The sequence below is a fragment of the Procambarus clarkii genome, chromosome 42 (assembly GCF_040958095.1).
Source record: "Procambarus clarkii isolate CNS0578487 chromosome 42, FALCON_Pclarkii_2.0, whole genome shotgun sequence".
Classification (NCBI taxonomy): domain Eukaryota; kingdom Metazoa; phylum Arthropoda; class Malacostraca; order Decapoda; family Cambaridae; genus Procambarus; species Procambarus clarkii.
In genome coordinates this window covers 1,981,277-2,003,193 of record NC_091191.1, presented here as the reverse complement: position 1 = coordinate 2,003,193, position 21,917 = coordinate 1,981,277, and the positions used below count along the sequence as shown (strand labels likewise).

Below are 21,917 nucleotides of genomic sequence, written 5' to 3'. Positions count from 1 at the left end.
TTTCGAAAAGTCAGAAATCTGGCTGGAAGGCGACACCACCATCATTACCACCACGCAAGTTGTGTGTTGAGCTGGACGAGGAGGAGGACTGGTGCGCCGCCTGCCACCAACGTCCCACACCTGCCACCACCACCACCACCACCACCCCACGCCTGCCACCACCGTCCCATGCCTGCCACCTCCCCCACACGCCTGCCACCACCACCACCACCCCACGCCTGCCACCACCGTCCCACGCCTGCCACCACCCCCACACGCCTGCCACCACCCCCACACGCCTGCCACCACCCCCACACGCCTGCCACCACCACCACCACCACCCCACGCCTGCCACCACCGTCCCACGCCTGCCACCACCCCCACACGCCTGCCACCACCACCACCACCCCACGCCTGCCACCACCGTCCCACGCCTGCCACCACCACACGCCTGCCACAACCCCAACACGCCTGCCACCACCACCCCACGCCTGCCACGACCGTCCACGCCTGCCACCACACCCACACGCCTGCCACCACACCCACACGCCTGCCACCACCCCACACGCCTGCCACCACCACCACCCCACGCCTGCCACCACCGTCCCACGCCTGCCACCACCACACGCCTGCCACTACCGTCCCACGCCTGCCACCACACCCACACGCCTGCCACCACTACCCCACGCCTGCCACCACCCCCCACACGCCTGCTACCACCGTCCCACGCCTGCCACCACCACTGCCCCACGCCTGCCACCACCACCGCCCCACGCCTGCCACCATCATCCTACGCCTGCCATCACCGTCTCACGCCTGCCATCACCGTCTCACGCCTGCCACCACCACCCCTCCACGCCTGCCACCACCACCCCTCCACGCCTGCCACCACCACCGCCCCACGCCTGCCACCACCCCCACACGCCTGCCACCACCACCGTCCCACGCCTGCCACCACCACCCCTCCACGCCTGCCACCACCACCGTCCCACGCCTGCCACCACCACCCCTCCACGCCTGCCACCACCACCACCCCTCCACGCCTGCCACCACCCCCACACGCCTGCCACCACCACCGTCCCACGCCTGCCACCACCCCCACACGCCTGGCACCACCACCACCCCACGCCTGCCACCACCGTCCCACGCCTGCCACCACACCCACACTCCTGCCACCACTACCCCACGCCTGCCACAACCCCCCACACGCCTGCCACCACCACCCCACGCTTGCTACCACCGTCCCACGCCTGCCACCACAACCACACGCCTGCCACCACACCCACACGTCTGCCACCACTACCCCACGCCTGCCACCACCCCCCACACGCCTGCCACCACCACCCCACGCCTGCCACCATCACCCCACGCCTGTCATCACCGCCCCACACCTGCCACCACCACTCCGAATGTTGGTGTCCCCAACAGGTCTTTTCCTCGCCTCCTCCAACCCCTACACCAACAACACCGAAAACGCCACAATCTCCTACCTCACCACGAACCACATTTTACTGCAAATTAACAGAATTTGAGGCCAATTTTAATCTTCGAAACTTGAATACTTTTGAGTCCTGTAGACTTATCCATACAGCAGAACCGCAGAAATGGCTCGCAGCGGTTCCCTGCGATGTGGGCGATGGTTGTGGATTTACCCACACCCGCCAGAACTGCAGCAGCAGCGTGAGGCTTCCAGCGGATACCCGCGGAGTTGGGGATCCGTTAATTACAACACAGGATGTGTCAGTCGGGATGCTTGCTATCTGCTGCCACCCTTGGCCTCTCCGTCACCCCCTTGCGCTCCCTGGCGCCCTACACACCCTCTGTCCGAGCACTGACACACACACACGCAACCCTCTCTCTCCTACACCCCCAACGCACACACGCACGCACATTGTGTTCCCTTGGTCAGTCCTCAGGTCTGGCGGGCGCGCTCTAGTTTTAAATTCCGGTTGTGATGTGGTGAGTAAGACTCAACAAGTCACTCAGCCAGTTACTGGTGGAGCTGTGGATGAGTAAGAGTCATCCAAGCAGTGGTGTTGTCACTATACTGCAGCACTCTGGTCGTTCACCAAGACAACAGTCACCACCCTTGCCCTTCTCTGGTGAGTAACACAGGCTGCCTCAGTGTGTGTGTGTGTGTGTGTGTGTGTGTGTGTGTGTGTGTTTGTGAGAGAGAGACTGTAAGAGTATGAGAGTGTGAGTGAGAATGAGTATGCCTGGGGGTTTTTGGTAACGTTCTGTATTTCAGTTACTCGTTTATTTCCACTTTCCATTTTTGTGTGATCACTCAGCCGTTCCTCACTATTGACGTCGTTATCATGTCTTGCTTATTTCTTCCAGTGTAGTTTGCTTCTGTTACCACAGTCTCCTTCATTGCTCGGTTGTCGATCATTTTAGTGTTGTTTTATACTGGTTTAGGTAAGAGTGCCACGCCGGTGCAGCATACTTAAGAATGGGCCTGACATATGATGTATATATATGCCCCTGGGAGGGGCCTTTAGGTCACGTTCTTGACGCTCTTCTGCTGATGAGTACCGCTAATGTTAGGTGTGTGGGAGGGTACACTGGTGTAGCCAGGTGTGTGTGTGTGTGGGAGGGTACATTGATGTAGCCAGGTGTGTGTGTGTGTGTGTGGGAGGGTACACTGGTGTAGCCAGGTGTGTGTGTGTGTGTGGGAGGGTACACTGATGTAGCCAGGTGTGTGTGTGTGTGTGGGAGGGTACACTGGTGTAGCCAGGTGTGTGTGTGTGTGGGTGGGAGGGTACACTGGTGTAGCCAGGTGTGTGTGTGTGTGTGGGAGGGTACACTGGTGTAGCCAGGTGTGTGTGTGTGTGTGGGAGGGTACACTGATGTAGCCAGGTGTGTGTGTGTGTGTGGGAGGGTACACTGGTGTAGCCAGGTGTGTGTGTGTGTGTGGGAGGGTACACTGATGTAGCCAGGTGTGTGTGGGAGGGGTACACTGGTGTAGCCAGGTGTGTGTGTGTGTGGGAGGGTACACTGATGTAGCCAGGTGTGTGTGGGAGGGGTACACTGGTGTAGCCAGGTGTGTGGGAGGGTACACTGGTGTAGCCAGGTGTGTGTCTGTGTGGGAGGGTACAATGTAGCCAGGTGTGTGTGGGAGGGTACACTGGTGTAGCCAGGTGTGTGGGAGGGTACACTGGTGTAGCCAGGTGTGTGTGTATGTGGGAGGGTATACTGATGTAGCCAGGTGTGTGTGGGAGGGGTACACTGGTGTGGTCAGGTGTGTGGGGGAGGGTACACTGGTGTAGCCAGGTGTGTGTGGGGGGTACACTGGTGTAGCCAGGTGTGTGTGTGTGGGAGGGTACACTGGTGTAGCCAGGTGTGTGTGTGTGGGAGGGTACACTGGTGTAGCCAGGTGTGTGTGTGTGGGAGGGTACACTGGTGTAGCCAGGTGTGTGTGGGGGGTACACTGGTGTAGCCAGGTGTGTGTGTGTGTGGGAGGGTACACTGGTGTAGCCAGGTGTGTGTGTGTGGGAGGGTACACTGGTGTAGCCAGGTGTGTGGAAGGGTCAACTGGTGTAGCCAGGTGTGTGTGTGTGTGTGTGGGAGGGTACACTGGTGTAGCCAGGTGTGTGGAAGGGTCAACTGGTGTAGCCAGGTGTGTGTGTGTGTGTGTGGGAGGGTACACTGGTGTAGCCAGGTGTGTGTGGGGGGTACACTGGTGTAGCCAGGTGTGAAGGGGGAGGGTACGCTGGTGTAGCCAGGTGTGTGTGGGGGAGGGTACACTGGTGTAGCCAGGTGTGTGGGAGGGTACACTGGTGTAGCCAGGTGTGTGTGTGGGGGGGTACACTGGTGTAGCCAGGTGTGTGGGAGGGTACACTGGTGTAGCCAGGTGTGTGTGGGGGAGGGTACACTGGTGTAGCCAGGTGTGTGGGAGGCTACACTGGTGTGGCCAGGTGTGTGGGAGGGTACACTAGCGTAGCCAGGTGTGTGTGAGGGTACACTGGTGTAGCTAGGTGTGTGGGAGGGTACACTGGTGTAGCCAGGTGTGTGGGAGGGTACACTGGTGTAGCCAGGTGTGTGTGTGTGGGGGAGGGTACACTGGTGTAGCCAGGTGTGTGTGTGTGTGGGAGGGTACACTGGTGTAGCCAGGTGTGTGGGAGGGTACACTGGTGTAGCCAGGTGTGCGTGTGGGGGGTACACTGGTGTAGCCAGGTGTGTGAGTGTGGGAGGGTACACTGGTGTAGCCAGGTGTGTGAGTTTGTGGGAGGGTACACTGGTGTAGCCAGGTGTGTGTGTGGGGGGCGTACACTGGTGTAGCCAGGTGTGTGTGTGGGGGGGTACACTGGTGTAGCCAGGTGTGTGTGTGGGAGGGTACACTGGTGTAGCCAGGTGTGTGTGTGGGGGGGTACAATGGTGTAGCCAGGTGTGTGTGGGAGGGTACACTGGTGTAGCCAGGTGTGTGTGGGAGGGTACACTGGTGTAGCCACGTGTGTGTGGGAGGGTACACTTGTGTAGCCAGGTGTGTGGGAGGGTACACTGGTGTAGCCAGGTGTGTGTGAGGGTACACTGATGTAGCCAGATGTGTGGGGGGTACACTGGTGTAGCCAGGTGTGTGGGAGGGTACACTGGTGTAGCCAGGTGTGTGGGAGGGTACACTGGTGTAGCCAGGTGTGTGGGGGGTACACTGGTGTAGCCAGGTGTGTGTGGGAGGGTACACTGGTGTAGCCAGGTGTGTGTGTGGGAGGGTACACTGGTGTAGCCAGGTGTGTGTGGGAGGGTACACTGGTGTAGCCAGGTGTGTGTGAGGGTACACTGATGTAGCCAGGTGTGTGTGGGAGGGTACACTGGTGTAGCCAGGTGTGTGGGATGGTACACTGGTGTAGCCAGGTGTGTGTGTGTGTGGGAGGGTATACTGGTGTAGCCAGGTGTGTGGGATGGTACACTGATGTAGCCAGGTGTGTGTGGGAGGGTACACTGGTGTAGCCAGGTGTGTGTGGGAGGGTACACTGGTGTAGCCAGGTGTGTGTGTGGGGGAGGGTACACTGGTGTAGCCAGGTGTGTGTGTGTGTGGGATGGTACACTGGTGTAGCCAGGTGTGTGTGTGTGGGGGAGGGTACACTGGTGTAGCCAGGTGTGTGTGTGTGTGGGATGGTACACTGGTGTAGCCAGGTGTGTGTGTGTGTGGGAGGGTACACTGGTGTAGCCAGGTGTGTGTGGGAGGGTACACTGGTGTAGCCAGGTGTGTGTGTGGGAGGGTACACTGGTGTTGCCAGGTGTGTGTGTGTGTGTGGGAGGGTACACTGGTGTAGTCAGGTGTGTGTGGGAGGGTACACTGGTGTAGTCAGGTGTGTGTGGGAGGGTACACTGGTGTAGTCAGGTGTGTGTGGGAGGGTACACTGGTGTAGTCAGGTGTGTGTGGGAGGGTACACTGGTGTAGTCAGGTGTGTGTGGGAGGGTACACTGGTGTAGCCAGGTTGTGGGAGGGTACACTGGTGTAGTCAGGTGTGTGTGGGAGGGTACACTGGTGTAGCCAGGTTGTGGGAGGGTACACTGGTGTAGTCAGGTGTGTGTGGGAGGGTACACTGGTGTAGCCAGGTTGTGGGAGGGTACACTGGTGTAGTCAGGTGTGTGTGGGAGGGTACACTGGTGTAGTCAGGTGTGTGTGGGAGGGTACACTGGTGTAGTCAGGTGTGTGTGGGAGGGTACACTGGTGTAGCCAGGTTGTGGGAGGGTACACTGGTGTAGTCAGGTGTGTGTGGGAGGGTACACTGGTGTAGCCAGGTTGTGGGAGGGTACACTGGTGTAGTCAGGTGTGTGTGGGAGGGTACACTGGTGTAGTCAGGTGTGTGTGGGAGGGTACACTGGTGTAGCCAGGTTGTGGGAGGGTACACTGGTGTAGTCAGGTGTGTGTGTGGGAGGGTACACTGGTGTAGCCAGGTTGTGGGAGGGTACACTGGGGTAGTCAGGTGGGTGTGGGAGGGTACACTGGTGTAGCCAGGTTGTGGGAGGGTACACTGGTGTAGTCAGGTGTGTGTGGGAGGGTACACTGGTGTAGTCAGGTGTGTGTGGGAGGGTACACTGGTGTAGTCAGGTGTGTGTGGGAGGGTACACTGGTGTAGCCAGGTTGTGGGAGGGTACACTGGTGTAGTCAGGTGTGTGTGGGAGGGTACACTGGTGTAGCCAGGTTGTGGGAGGGTACACTGGTGTAGTCAGGTGTGTGTGGGAGGGTACACTGGTGTAGTCAGGTGTGTGTGGGAGGGTACACTGGTGTAGTCAGGTGTGTGTGGGAGGGTACACTGGTGTAGCCAGGTTGTGGGAGGGTACACTGGTGTAGTCAGGTGTGTGTGGGAGGGTACACTGGTGTAGTCAGGTGTGTGTGGGAGGGTACACTGGTGTAGCCAGGTTGTGGGAGGGTACACTGGGGGGTGTCCAGCAGTACCCAGCCTGGTACTGGCAGTGAAGGCGTGGAGTGGGGGACACCGAGGGCGGTGGAGATTGCTGGGTCATTACCAATGTTTTGTGTGGGTCCTTGACAATATGTGGAGCACTGGCCGCTGTCCACGCTGGGTGTGTCTGTGTACGCTGCCTGCGCTCGCACGCCCACTTCCAGCTCCTGGGCCCCGCATTTTAGCCGCCGGTCGCCAATGGAAATTGCTTCTTGCTTTCTAGTTTAAACATAATATACTAAGCATGAATCAGTATGTATCGAGAGCTGCGAGGATCAGCCTTGGTGCTATAACACGCGTGCTTGCCTCGGTACACTCGGCGCTTCACGAAAATGGGCACCAGATTGAAGTATTTGGTGACTTTGGAGTCACCTTTGCCCTTCCACACTTGCCCAAAATATCTTTCTCCTAACACAGCACCGCTGTAGTCAGGGTAAACTGCCTTCAGTCAATGCCATCTCAGTGACAGTCACCAATATGTTTCCGAAAGCGATGGTACTCCTCCCTCGCTGGCAGTAACCATTAGAGGGCACTAGGGTAGCATGCCCCGGCCTCTGAGCCCCCCTCATGCCACCAATGCCACCCACCAACTTAGAACAATAGACAGCAACAAACTTCACCCTCAACAATCATACTAAATATTATTTGCAAATACATGTACCATCGAAATAGATATAAGGATAAAAAAAAACCAAATTAGGAGCTGAGAAAGAAAATGCTAGGCCTAAACTCAGACAATAAATTAACCTTCACTTGCCATATAAAATAATATAACGAAGTATTTAAAACATTACATATAGTGTACACTCCTTTACTATGTACCACGGTCGCCCCCCCAGCACCACCACCATCTCCCCCAGCACCACACCATGCCCCCAGCACCACACCGGCCCCCCAGCACCACACCCCCCAGCACCACACCCCCCAGCACCACACCATGCCCCCAGCACCACACCATCCCCTCCAGCACCACACCGTCCCCCCAGCCCCACACCGTCCCCCCAGCACCACACCATCCCCCCCCCCAGCACCACACCGTCCCCCCAGCACCACACCATCCCCCCCCCAGCACCACACCGTCCCCCCAGCACCACACCATCTCCCCCAGCACCACACCATCTCCCCCAGCACCACACCATCTCCCCCAGCACCACACCATCTCCCCCAGCACCACACCATCTCCCCCAGCACCACACCATGCTCCCCGCTACAGCACCAGACTCGCCCTCACAGGACGTCACTGCTAAGCACAAAACAGTGATCAGAACAAAGACAAACTTCAACCATGCTGAATATAAAGGCACCACTCATTATTTTATATTCTGCTAGATAGAAGACCCGTAGTTCCCCATCTAGTACCCCCGAGCACTAGATGCTGCAGCTCCACCACCACTACACCAGTCTCCGTGGTGTAGTGGTAAGACACTCGCCTGCCGTTCCGCGAGCGTTTTGTCATGAGTTCGTATCCTGGCCGGGGAGGATTTACTGGGCGCAAATCCTTAACTGTAGCCTCTGTTTAACGCAACAGTAAAATGTGTACTTGGATGCAAAAACGATTCTTCGCGGCAGGGGATCGTATTCCAGGGACCATAGGATTAAGGACTTGCCCGAAACGCTACGCGTACTAGTGGCTGTACAAGAATGTAACAACTCTTGTATATATTAAGTTAAGACTAATTTTAGAGGTAAATTCGCGGCCTGCTCTGTCTCGGTATTGATGGTGCTGCTGTCTTGCCCTACACTCACGCACCTTCGTTCTATAGAGTACACGGGCTTGTCTCGCTATCCTCTCTGGCGATGCTTCGACAGTTGTGAGCCTCTCCACCTTGGTCACTACCTCTTACTGGCAACTGCTCCGGCTCATCAGTGCCCCGGGAGGCTGGGAGCTCCTCGCACATCTCATTGTCGTTTTCATAATGTACTTCTTCCTTCGCTCATTCACGGACATTTTCTTTATGTTTATTTATATATTATATAGCTATGGAGAGTTCCTGGTTGTTTCTCGGTCTTGAGTGCAGTGACGTTTTCATAATTTTCTGAATCTTTTCAGCTATTCGTGTGGTAGTTTGTTCATCTATACCTATGAGTATAGATGGGTACAAGTGTCCCGACGTGTGGGCACCCATTATGGCGTCTTGGTGTTCCTGTTTAGTGTGTTATTAAGCGTTGTTTTATCACTCGCTGAGTGAATGACACTTGGTTTGTGATGACGCATGAGCTCTTGCTCAGTCTGGGTGGCCAGGCCCTCAGTCCAGTCTGTTCTGAGCACTATTACCACGCTTTGATTATTTATGTTATTTTATACGAGGGATGGGAGTTGTGCCCACTAGCGCACACACATCTTCCTCTGTCCTCCGTGGACAGTGTCGGGGACCTCTCGCACAACATACTGTCTCCTGGGTTACTCAACAGTCGCCCATAGAAAATGATGGTAGTGTTTTTACAGTAACAAGTTGCAATGCTACCAGCATATATATAATATATATATATATATTTAATATATATATTCACACGTGCAAACAAGCTTGAATGGTCTCGATGATAACAAAAATTAATAACAATTTACTTTACTCTTACAAATAAAAATTAATAATGAATAGTTAAAAACAAAAAAAAGCCTTGACTACTTGGCTAACACACAATCAAAAGAAAAATATATGCAAGTGATGTTAGGTTACTGACAAAAGGTGAAATATGACTTTATACAATGTGCTCTGAATGGCAACTGTCACCCATTCGTCGGAACGTCACGGTAAGAGCAGACACAGGCGAGCTGGGAGCACCAGGGGCCTCTGCCTGACTAAGACTGATGAAGATTAAGCCACCCAAAAGGTGGCACGGGCATGAATAGCCCGTAAGTGGTGGCCCTTTGGGGCCATTGCCAGTATCATTAGCTGATACTGGAGATCTGTGGAGGGGCGACTGCACCCTACGGAGAGGTCGTGACCTCTGTGCCTGACTAAGCCGCCAGCCTGGGTATATATACAGGCGGTGACGTCACACTGGCGCGAATCAGAGTCTTGAGGAGGAGCAGGCAGCATAACCACCGTCACGATGGTTAGTCTGGCGTCTGGGGTGGTGACGAGACCGCAGGTGTTCGGCCCGTGGAGGGTAGGGGGGGGGGATGGGACAATACGTGTTGGCAGGTATTGTTGGTGTTTTTTCATGTTGAATCTTGATGTTCGAGCGTACTGATATTGAGGTCGTAAGGAACAGACAGAATCTACTGCTATGCAGGAGATAACCGATTTTATATATATTGGAGATAAGGATTTATATATATATATATATATATATATATATATATATATATATATATATATATATATATATATATATATATATATATATATATATATATGTCGTACCTAGTAGCCAGAACGCACTTCTCAGCCTACTATGCTAGGCCCGATTTGCCTAATAAGCCAAGTTTTCCTGAATTAATACATTTTCTCTAATTTTTTTCTTATGAAAGGATAAAGCTACCCATTTCATTATGTATGAGGTCAATTTATTTTATTGGAGTTAAAATTAACGTAGATATATGACCGAACCTAACCAACCCTACCTAACCTAACCTAACCTATCTCTATAGGTTAGGTTAGGTTAGGTAGCCGAAAAAGTTAGGTTAGGTTAGGTTAGGTAGGTTAGGTAGTCGAAAAACAATTAATTCATGAAAACTTGGCTTATTAGGCAAATCGGGCCTTGCATAGTAGGCTGAGAAGTGCGTTCTGGCTACTAGGTACGACATATATATATATATATATATATATATATATATATATATATATATATATATGTGTGTGTGTGTGTATGTATGTATGTATATAAAATCTTTCCCACCTGGTGTGGGCGGACTGTCCCACTACTGGTATTAAGCCCCACACACTTATACAGGAACACATTTATTGATAATTCCTGAATTATCCGGACGCCCTGCGGGTCACGTGACTGCCTTTCCATCTTTCTTTTCCTTCCAGCCTTCATATTATCCTTCGCATCCTCCTACCTGATTCCTTCACAACTCCCCTCCTTCCCTCTTCCTGAACCACCTCCCTCCCTGCCTCACCCCGGCAAGGCCCCCGCCGCCCCCTGCCTCACCCCGGCCAGGCCCCCGCCGCCCCCTGCCTCACCCCAGCCAGGCCCCCGCCGCCCCCTGCCTCACCCCGGCCAGGCCCCCGCCGCCCCCTGCCTCACCCCGGCCAGGCCCTCGCCGCCCCTGCCTCACCCCGGCCAGGCCCCCCCCCCGCTCCCTGCCTCACCCCGGCCAGGCCCCAGCCGCCCCCTGCCTCACCCCGGCCAGGCCCCGCCGCCCCCTTGCTCACCCCGGCCACGCCCCCTGCCTCACCCCGGCCAGGCCCCCGCCGCCCCCTGCCTCACCCCGGCCAGGCCCCCGCCGCCCCTGCCTCACCCCGGCCAGGCCCCCGCCGCCCCCTGCCTCACCCCGGCCAGGCCCCCTGCCTCACCCCGGCCAAGCCCCCCGCCGCCCCCTGCCTCACCCCGGCCAGGCCCCGCCGGCCCGTGCCTCACCCCGGCCACGCCCCCTGCCTCACTTCAGCCACGCCCCCTGCCTCACCCCGGCCAGGCCCCTGCCTCACCCCGGCCACGCCCCCCGCCGCCCCCCGCCACACCCCGGCCAGGACCCCCCCGCCCCCTGCTTCACCCCCGCCGCCCCTGCCTCACTCCGGCCAGGCCCCCTGCCTCACCCCGGCCAGGCCCCCCGCCGCCCCCTGCCTCACCCCGGTCAGGCCCCGCCGCCTCCTGCTTCACCCCGGCCACGCCCCCTACCTCACCCCAGCCAGGCCCCTGCCTCACCCCGGCCAGGCCCCCCGCCGCCCCCTGCCTCACTCCGGCCAGGCCCCCCGCCGCCCCCTGCCTTACCCCCGCCGCCCCCTGCCTCACCCCGGCCAGGCCCCTGCCTCACCCCCGCCGCCCCCTGCCTCACCCCTGCCTCACCCTGGCCAGGCCCCCCCGCCCCCTGCCTCACCCCCGCCGCCCCCTGCCTCACCCCCGCCGCCCCCTGCCTCACCCCCGCCGCCCCCTGCCTCACCCCCGCCGCCCCCTGCCTCACCCCCGCCGCCCCCTGCCTCACCCTGGCCAGGCTCCCCCCTCACCCCGGCCTCAGGAGGAAGTCGCCACTATAAACACCCGCCACAAGGTGCTGCCGGTCTTTATGAATGGGGTCAGCTGATGCCCACAACAACTCCTTCTGTTCACAGCTTTTGCAACACAGTCATCCACCAGTTGCTTGGGCGGTGGGCGGCGTGAGCGGTGGGCGGCGTGGGCGGCGTGGGCGGTGGGCGGCGTAGGCGGTGGGCGGCGTGGGCGGTGGGCGGCGTGGGCGGTGGGTGGCGTGGGCGGTGGGGTAGGCTTGGTGGAGGGTGGCGTGGGCGGTGGGGGAGGCTTGGTGGAGGGTGGCGTCTGCTGTGAGAGGTAACGGCAGTGGAGAGCGTCTCCTGTGGGTGGCACCTGTGGTAGGGGAGTGTTAGTAGTGAAAGGTGTGTTGTGAGAGACCGATGTAGGAGGTGAGAGACCGCTGTGGGAGGTGAGAGACCGCTGTGGGAGGTGAGAGACCGCTGTGGGAGGTGAGAGACCGCTGTGGGAGGTGAGAGACCGATGTGGGAGGTGAGAGACCGATGTGGGAGGTGAGAGACCGCTGTGGGAGGTGAGAGACCGCTGTGGGAGGTGAGAGACCGCTGTGGGAGGTGAGAGACCGCTGTGGGAGGTGAGAGACCGATGTGGGTGGTGAGAGACCGATGTGGGAGGTGAGAGACCGCTGTGGGAGGTGAGAGACCGCTGTAGGAGGTGAGAGACCGCTGTGGGAGGTGAGAGACCGCTGTGGGAGGTGAGAGACCGCTGTGGGAGGTGAGAGACCGCTGTGGGAGGTGAGAGACCGCTGTGGGAGGTGAGAGACCGATGTGGGAGGTGAGAGACCGATGTGGGAGGTGAGAGACCGCTGTGGGTGGTGAGAGATCGCTGTGGGAGGTGAGAGACCGATGTGGGAGGTGAGAGACCGCTGTGGGAGGTGAGAGACCGCTGTAGGAGGTGAGAGACCGCTGTGGGAGGTGAGAGACCGCTGTGGGAGGTGAGAGACCGCTGTGGGAGGTGAGAGACCGCTGTAGGAGGTGAGAGACCGCTGTGGGAGGTGAGAGACCGCTGTGGGAGGTGAGAGACCGCTGTGGGAGGTGAGAGAAAGGTATATGTAAACTGGCGAACATTAGAACTGTGTATAAAAAGCTTAAATACTTTCAAATTCATCTGGTGCTATAGAGTCGTAATGGCTTGGCGCTTTTCCCTTGATAGTTCCCTTCCCTTTAAATTAATCTGTGACACAATACAATAATGTGGAACGACGACCCGGAATCAGCAGCTCCGGAAGTGCTACACCAAGACTCAGGAGTGCGGCGGACTAGGCCACCGTGACACAAGGAACAGAAGGGACGTGATCACTTAATCCAAGGTGGACACAGACAGTCTCTGAGATCAAATCGGTGAGGAGGAAACAGGTGGGAAGCTGTAAACGCAGATGAGTGTAAAAGATGGTGTTACCTGTGCTGGCGGTCACCATGTGGAGGGGAGTATGAGGAGCTGTGCAACACTCCCCCCTCCCCCCCCCTCTCCCTCACAAGATAACAACATATAACATTCTAAGGGATAACGAGAAGGTGGGACAAAGCAGCATTGTTCACAGCTAGGAAGAGCCGGAGAACGAGGGACTCATAGACTGAGTCAGAGACGTAAGCTCCCGCCAAACACACACCGAAACTACGACGTTGGTACAACGTTGGAACAAGTTTTAACACCTCCTAACCAGTTATAACAACCAATATAGCAAGTTGTAACAACGTTCTAATACGTCATAAACACGTTAAGCCAAGATGTAACAACTTTATTACAAGTTGTAACAAGCGGAAAATAGCGACAGTTACGGTTTGTGTTTGCAGGGAGGGAGCTCCGACTTTTACAGTGTCGGAGCGCTCAGTAAGTGCGACAGCCTTGACGTACAAGTCCTTGAAAATTATTCGATTCAAAGTTTTTATATTTAAATATTATAAAAAAAACTTGAGAAATGAGTTGTAGAATTATTCTAAGAACGTTCGCCAGGCGGGGGCCAGGAGCCTAGCTCGACCTGCAAGCACATCTAGGGCAGTACACAGTCCCTGCACGCCTGGGGCTATGTTGTGTGTTCTCCCCTGTTGTGTTGTTGTTGTTGTTGTTGTTGTTGTTGTTGTTGTTGTGAGGTTGTTGTTGTTGTTGTTGTTGTTGTTGTTGTTGTTGTTGTTGTTGTGAGGTTGTTGTTGTTGTTGTTGTTGTTGTTGTTGTTGTTGTTGTTGTTGCCGTGGTGTCTGGGAGTGTTGTTGCCTTATCATTAGTGTCCTTGCAACTCCATGTTCTTGCTATACATGTTTTTATGTTCTTATTGTAAGTGTTGTTGTTATTGTTTTTGTTTTGTATTTCTTATTATTGTCGTTCTTGTTGTTGTTATTGTTGTTGTTAGTGGTTTTATGTTGTTGTTGTGTTCTTGATTCTTTTGTTGTTATTGTCTTTGTTTGAGCTTGTTGTTCTCGTTGCTCTTGGTCTTGTATTGGCCTTCAGCTGGACAAAATTGTCGAGAATATAGGACGGGATCTTTGACAATTCACCGGCTTCGTGTCCCCGTCGAGGCAACTAGTGATACTGGCCCTCAGGTATCAGGCAAACACACACACACACACACACACACACACACACACACACACACACACACACACACACACACACACACACACGCAAGAAATTGCCAAGGATCCCCTCATCACCTCAACCCCCAAAACCCGTCCAGCCCTCATCCCCTCAACCCCCAAAACCCACCCAGCCCTCATCCCCTCAACCCCCAAAACCCACCCAGCCCTCATCCCCTCAACCCCCAAAACCCACCCAGCCCTCATCCCCTCAACCCCAAGAACCCACCCAGCCCTCATCCCCTCAACACCCAAAGCCTACCCAGCCCTCACCCCTCCTCATCCCCTCTCCTTCCATGTGACCCCCCACCCTTGCGAGGGGGGTGGGAGGTTCCTCCCACCCCCTCTATCCTTCCCCCTCCCAACCTCTCAACCTCTATCTGACTCCCAACCTTACGCTATCTCCCAACCCCTCTATGCCCTCCCTAATCTTCAGACCCAGTATGCCCTTCCTACTCCAGACCTACCTACCCAGGCCCTACCCCAGACCCTCCTACCTACCTTCCTAGAAGCCCAGCCCCCAGTAGCCCCCCAAGCACCCCTCCTGACCTCTTTCACCCCCCATACACCCCCCGGACCCCCCCAGACACCCCCTGGATCCCCCCGGACATCCCCCGGATCCTCCCCGCCCCCAGTCACCCCCCAGACACCCCCCAGATCCCCCCAGACCCCCAGAGAAAGGGAGAACTCTGGTACAAGAGTTTCCATGAAGAATCTCAAGGTTTGGTACACCAATGCTGATGGGGTATCTAATAAAGCAGAAGAGATAAAAGAAAGAGTGAGTGAAGCAGATCCTGACATAGTTGCAATTGTGGAAACTAAAATTAATGACATGATCTCAGATGCAATCTTTCCTGAAGGGTACCAGGTGATACGAAAAGAGAGGACACAGAGACAGGGAGGGGGAGTAGCACTCCTAATAAAGCGGAAATGGAAGTTTGAAGACCTGGGAAATCGAGTTACCAATGAGTGCACAAGCTTCATACATGGAACTCTGACAGTAGATGGGAGGAAGATTGTGATCTTGGTAATCTACAATCCCCCACCAAACAGTAGAAGACCCAGGCAGTAGTATGATGACAACAACAAAGCATGTATAGATGAACTTCAGAAGGCAGCAACACTAGCCCACAGAATGAGAGCGAAGCTGCTGATCATGGGGGACCTAAATCATGGAGAGATAAATTGGGAATCAAGGAATCCCCATGGAGGGGACGAAACGTGGGGAGCAAAATTAGTAGATGTTATAGACAGGAATTTCCTAACACAACATGTGAAGGAAGACACATGGAAAGAGGAGGAGATGCACCGAGCCTATTAGACCTGATTTTCACCCAGAACGTAGAAGATATCGAGAATTTAGAGCATGAAATACCTCTAGGGGCCAGTGACCATTGTGTCCTAGTCTTTGACTACATGATGGAATTCAAACTTATGACCATGGGACAAGAGATCTGGGAAAGGAGAGCTGACTACAGGAAAGGGGACTATAAGAGGATAAGGGACTATCTGGGTGAAGTGCAGTGGGAGGAAGAAATTAGAGGAAAAACAGTCCAAGATATGATGGACCTAGTCATACAGAAATGCCAGGAGGCCGAAGAGAGATTTATACCAACGGTAAAGGGAAAAAATAAGAAGGAATATAATAACCCATGGTTTAATAGACAGTGTCAGGAAGCAAAAATGGCCAGCAGGCGGGAGTGGAGGAAGTACAGAAGACAAAGAACAGAGGACAACAGGATCAGATACAACAGAGCTAGGAACGATTACATTAACATAAGACGAACATCGGAAAGGGACTATGAGAATGATATTGCAATCAAAGAGAAAAAACAACCTAAGTTACTACACAGTCATATAAGAAGAAAAATGTCGGTGAACGACCAAGTGACAAGACTAAGGAAGACAGAGGGGGCATATACTGAAAGTGACAAGGAAATCTGCGAGGCACTGAATGCCAGTTTCCATGGAGTGTTCACTACCGAGCCTGAGCAGCTCCCATTGTTGGAAGGGGTTACCCTAGATGAAAGACTATCAGATATAGAGGTGACAGCAGAGGAGGTAATGAAACAGTTGACAACTCTAGATGCAACTAAAGCAGTTGGACCAGACAAAGTATCACCGTGGATACTAAAAGAAGCAGCAGAGGCCCTCAGCGTGCCTCTGGCAATGATCTTTAATGAGTCACTTATGCCAGGAGAATTGCCCAGTTGCTGGAAGAAGGCAAATGTCGTGCCGATCTTCAAGAAAGGTGATAGGGAGGAGGCACTTAACTATAGACCTGTATCACTGACAAGCATCCCCTGTAAAATACTTGAAAGAATAATTAGGCTACGACTGGTTGCACACCTGGAGAACATTAGGTTTGTGAACAAACATCAACATGGGTTCTGGACAGGGAAATCGTGCCTAACAAATCTTCTGGAATTCTATGATAAAATAACGAGGATAAGACAGGACAGAGATGGTTGGGCAGACTGCATATTTCTGGACTGCCAAAAAGCCTTTGATACAGTACCGCACATGAGACTGCTGTTCAAGCTCGAGAGGCAGGCGGGGGTGGGGGGAAAGGTCCTAGCATGGATAAGGAACTACCTAACAGGAAGGAGCCAAAGAGTTACGGTAAGGGGCGAGAAGTCGGACTGGCGAACAGTAACAAGTGGAGTACCACAAGGATCGGTGCTGGGACCAATTCTATTTCTTGTATATGTTAACGACATGTTTACAGGCGTAGAGTCCTACATGTCGATGTTTGCGGATGACGCAAAGTTGATGAGAAGAGTTGTGACAGATGAGGATTGCAGGATCCTCCAAGAGGACCTGAACAGGTTGCAGAGATGGTCAGAGAAATGGCTACTGGTATTCAACACGAGCAAATGTAAAGTTATGGAAATGGGACTAGGAGATAGGAGACCAAAGGGACAGTACACAATGAAGGGGAACAGCCTACCTGTAACGACGCGTGAAAGAGACCTGGGGGTGGACGTAACACCTAATCTATCTCCTGAGGCACATATAAATAGGATAACGACAGCAGCGTACTCTACACTGGCAAAAGTTAAAACATCATTCAGAAACCTAAGTAAGGAGGCATTTAGGGCGCTTTACACTGCCTACGTAAGGCCAGTCTTAGAGTATGCCGCCTCATCATGGAGTCCCCATCTGAAGAAGCATATAATGAACTGGAAAAGGTTCAGAGGTTTGCAACGAGACTCGTCCCAGAGCTACGAGGGATGGGGTATGAGGAGCGCCTGAGGGAACTGTGCCTTACGACACTAGAAAGAAGAAGGGAGAGGAGGGACATGATAGGAACGTATAAGATACTCAGAGGGATTGACAGAGTGGACATAGACGAAATGTTCACACGGAATAGTAACAGAACGAGGGGACATGGATGGAAGCTTGAAACTCAGATGAGTCACAGAGATGTTAGGAAGTTTTCTTTTAGCGTGAGAGTAGTGGGAAAATGGAATGCACTTCAGGAACAGGTTGTGGAAGCAAATACTATTCATAATTTTAAAACCAGGTATGATAGGGAAATGGGACAGGAGTCATTGCTGTAAACAACCGATGCTCGAAAGGCGGGATCCAAGAGTCAATGCTCGATCCTGCAGACACAACTAGGTGAGTACACACACACACAGCTGGTAAAGGGGGGGGGGGTGACGACCTCACTACCATTGCCAGTGGTGAGAGCAGGTATCATCAATAGCTAAGAGACAAGTGGCGGGGCCCTAGAGCTACACCTGCCTCGCCATACGCAGGGATAGGTGACCCCTCAAGCAGGTGTCCGCGGAGGAATGGTTGTATGACTGAGGGGTAATGGCACCATACGACCTGGTTCAGTGCCATGAGTGCCAGCCTGCTCCTTGCTTTATATTTGTGTGTGTGGTGGGGAGCTGGGGCAGGTTGGGGGAGGCGTGTTGACAGTGCAGGTTGGGGGAGGCGTGTAGACAGTGCAGGTTGGGGGAGGTGTGTTGACAGTGCAGGTTGGGGGAGGCGTGTAGACAGTGCAGGTTGGGGGAGGCCTGTTGACAGTGCAGGTTGGGGGAGGCGTGTAGACAGTGCAGGTTGGGGGAGGCCTGTTGACAGTGTAGGTTGGGGGAGGCGTGTACACAGTGTAGGTTGGGGGAGGCCTGTAGACAGTGTAGGTTGGGGGAGGCGTGTTGACAGTGCAGGTTGGGGGAGGCGTGTTGACAGTGTAAGTTGGGGGAGGCGTGTAGACAGTGTAGGTTGGGGGAGGCCTGTTGACAGTGCAGGTTGGGGGAGGCGTGTAGACAGTGTAGGTTGGGGGAGGCGTGTAGACAGTGCAGGTTGGGGGAGGCCTGTTGACAGTGCAGGTTGGGGGAGGCGTGTTGACAGTGCAGGTTGGGGGAGGCGTGTTGACAGTGTAGGTTGGGGGAGGCCTGTTGACAGTGCAGGTTGGGGGAGGCGTGTAGACAGTGTAGGTTGGGGGAGGCGTGTAGACAGTGCAGGTTGGGGGAGGCCTGTTGACAGTGTAGGTTGGGGGAGGCCTGTAGACAGTGCAGGTTGGGGGAGGCGTGTAGACAGTGTAGGTTGGGGGAGGCGTGTTGACAGTGCAGGTTGGGGGAGGCGTGTAGACAGTGCAGGTTGGGGGAGGCGTGTTGACAGTGCAGGTTGGGGGAGGCGTGTAGACAGTGTAGGTTGGGGGAGGCGTGTTGACAGTGCAGGTTGGGGGAGGCGTGTAGACAGTGCAGGTTGGGGGAGGCGTGTAGACAGTGCAGGTTGGGGGAGGCGTGTTGACAGTGCAGGTTGGGGGAGGCGTGTAGACAGTGCAGGTTGGGGGAGGCGTGTTGACAGTGCAGGTTGGGGGAGGCGTGTAGACAGTGCAGGTTGGGGGAGGCGTGTTGACAGTGCAGGTTGGGGGAGGCGTGTTGACAGTGCAGGTTGGGGGAGGCGTGTAGACAGTGCAGGTTGGGGGAGGCGTGTTGACAGTGCAGGTTGGGGGAGGCGTGTTGACAGTGCAGGTTGGGGGAGGCGTGTTGACAGTGCAGGTTGGGGGAGGCGTGTAGACAGTGCAGGTTGGGGGAGGCGTGTAGACAGTGCAGGTTGGGGGAGGCGTGTTGACAGTGCAGGTTGGGGGAGGCCTGTTGACAGTGCAGGTTGGGGGAGGCGTGTAGACAGTGCAGGTTGGGGGAGGCGTGTTGACAGTGCAGGTTGGGGGAGGCCTGTTGACAGTGCAGGTTGGGGGAGGCGTGTAGACAGTGCAGGTTGGGGGAGGCGTGTTGACAGTGCAGGTTGGGGGAGGCCTGTTGACAGTGCAGGTTGGGGGAGGCGTGTAGACAGTGCAGGTTGGGGGAGGCGTGTTGACAGTGCAGGTTGGGGGAGGCCTGTTGACAGTGCAGGTTGGGGGAGGCGTGTAGACAGTGCAGGTTGGGGGAGGCGTGTTGACAGTGCAGGTTGGGGGAGGCGTGTAGACAGTGCAGGTTGGGGGAGGCGTGTAGACAGTGCAGTTTGGGGGAGGCGTGTTGACAGTGCAGGTTGGGGGAGGCCTGTTGACAGTGCAGGTTGGGGGAGGCGTGTTGACAGTGCAGGTTGGGGGAGGCCTGTTGACAGTGCAGGTTGGGGGAGGCCTGTTGACAGTGCAGGTTGGGGGAGGCGTGTTGACAGTGTAGGTTGGGGGAGGCGTGTAGACAGGGCAGGTTGGGGGAGGCGTGTAGACCGTGCAGGTTAGGGGAGGCGTGTAGACAGTGCAGGTTGGGGGAGGCGTGTTGACAGTGCAGGTTGGGGGAGGCCTGTTGACAGTGCAGGTTGGGGGAGGCCTGTTGACAGTGCAGGTTGGGGGAGGCCTGTTGACAGTGCAGGTTGGGGGAGGCGTGTTGACAGTGCAGGTTGGGGGAGGCCTGTTGACAGTGCAGGTTGGGGGAGGCGTGTTGACAGTGCAGGTTGGGGGAGGCGTGTAGACAGTGTAGGTTGGGGGAGGCGTGTTAACAGTGCAGGTTGGGGGAGGCGTGTAGACAGTGCAGGTTGGGGGAGGCGTGTTGACAGTGCAGGTTGGGGGAGGCCTGTTGACAGTGCAGGTTGGGGGAGGCGTGTTGACAGTGCAGGTTGGGGGAGGCGTGTAGACAGTGCAGGTTGGGGGAGGCGTGTTAACAGTGCAGGTTGGGGGAGGCGTGTAGACAGTGCAGGTTGGGGGAGGCGTGTAGACAGTGCAGGTTGGGAGAGGCGTGTAGACAGTGTAGGTTGGGGGAGGCCTGTAGACAGTGCAGGTTGGGGGAGGCGTGTAGACAGTGTAGGTTGGGGGAGGCGTGTTGACAGTGCAGGTTGGGGGAGGCGTGTAGACAGTGTAGGTTGGGGGAGGCGTGTAGACAGTGCAGGTTGGGGGAGGCGTGTTGACAGTGCAGGTTGGGGGAGGCGTGTAGACAGTGCAGGTTGGGGGAGGCGTGTAGACAGGGCAGGTTGGGGGAGGCGTGTAGACAGGGCAGGTTGGGGGAGGCGTGTAGACAGCGTGACAGTGGCGCCGTGAGACAGGTTCTGACGTCAACCAGCCACATCTCGGCTCATACTCAGTCATGCTGTCCTGGGTCTATGGTATATGTTATCTCAAGGGGACGGGGAATGAAGGAAGCGAGGAATGGAAGAGGAAGTGGGTGGCATGAGGGCCAAGTTAGCGGTGTAGGCGTGGAGGTATGGGGCGGGTCCGCGTGTGGTGTGTCGCTCTCTTCTGATTGTTGACATCTGATGCTATTGTTGTTTCCCGGTGAGTCACACCTTACAGGAAATGCTGAGTGCTGCTAACCTAAACCCTCCCCGTGACGGCCCCCTCGCTACGGTGTGTGTGTGTGTGTGTGTGTGTGTGTGTGTGTGTGTGTGTGTGTGTGTGTGTGTGTGTGTGGGTGTGTGTGTGTGTGTGTGTGTGTGTGTGTGTTAGGGCGACCACAGAGCCACAGAGACCGGATCGGCTCTCCACACTCGTCCTTTTGTCTATATTCGTATCTCCCAAGTTCGGCAGGCTTTCCCTGCCTCCCTTTCTCTGTGCCTCTTTCCCTGGTGCAGCCGGCGGTGGCAGGCTGTGACCTGGTGGGTAGTGAAGGCCGAGGGAAAGGTCAGGAGGGAGCCATGCCAGTACCGGGCACGGAGAGAGTGTGTGAGGGACCCTGGCCGTGTGGTCGTCACCTCTCGTTACTGGTGTACCGGTGTGGCAGCGGCCGGCGAGACAGTGTCGGCCCGGCGGTAGTGTTGAGCGTTTGTGTCAGCCTCGCAGACCCGCCATATACTCTCCCGGTATACCTGGATATATATCGTCTCCGGACAGACCCGTACGTCCCTCCCACCCACGCTCTCCAGGATTCACGGTGCGCTCCCCCCCCTGGGAGCACGCCGCTGCTGCTGCTGCTGCTGCTGCTGCTGCTGCTGGGAGTGCGGTGAGTGGGCACCCCTCACACCTCACTCAGTCGCCTCGCTGTCCACATGTCACGGCCAATCTGACGCTTATCTCAGCCAAACCACATACTGCACACACACACACACACACACACACACACACACACACACACACACACACACACACACACACACACACACACACACACACACACACACACACAGGGACATTAGAAGGAACTTTTTCAGTGTCAGAGTAGTTAACAGATGGAATGCATTAGGCAGTGATGTGGTGGAGGCTGACTCCATACACAGTTCCAAGTGTTGATATGATAGAGCCCAGTAGGCTCAGGAACCTGTACACCAGTTGATTGACAGTTGAGAGGCGGGACCAAAGAGCCAAAGCTCAACCCCCGCAAGCACAAATAGGTGAGTACACACACACACAAATGGGCAGAGTTTC

The 21,917-nt window shown here is 55.5% G+C and overlaps 2 protein-coding genes across 3 annotated transcripts in view; one reads left to right on the top strand and one right to left on the bottom strand.

The window, feature by feature from the left end:
* Nucleotides 1-20,645, bottom strand: part of LOC123770403 (mucin-2-like) — a 36,609-nt gene extending 15,964 nt beyond the window's left edge. The window contains exons 1-2 of the mRNA XM_045762246.2: nt 18,039-20,645; nt 11,607-11,858 (exon numbers count right to left, since the gene is read on the bottom strand). Coding sequence (XP_045618202.2) covers nt 11,607-11,858; nt 18,039-20,645 — 2,859 coding nt within the window. The remainder of the gene's footprint in view (nt 1-11,606; nt 11,859-18,038) is intronic.
* Septin1 (Septin 1) overlaps nt 1,761-21,917 on the top strand; it is an 85,151-nt gene continuing 64,994 nt past the window's right edge. Inside the window, exon 1 of one of the 2 annotated variants that reach the window (XM_045762161.2) lies at nt 1,761-2,081. Coding sequence is in view for 1 of the 2 variants with exons in the window: in XM_069339807.1 (XP_069195908.1) it covers nt 21,191-21,495 (305 nt within the window). In the remaining variant the exon portion in view is untranslated. Of the gene's footprint in view, nt 2,082-21,175; nt 21,496-21,917 lie in introns of those variants that run through there. The other variant, XM_069339807.1, reaches the window with a different exon arrangement.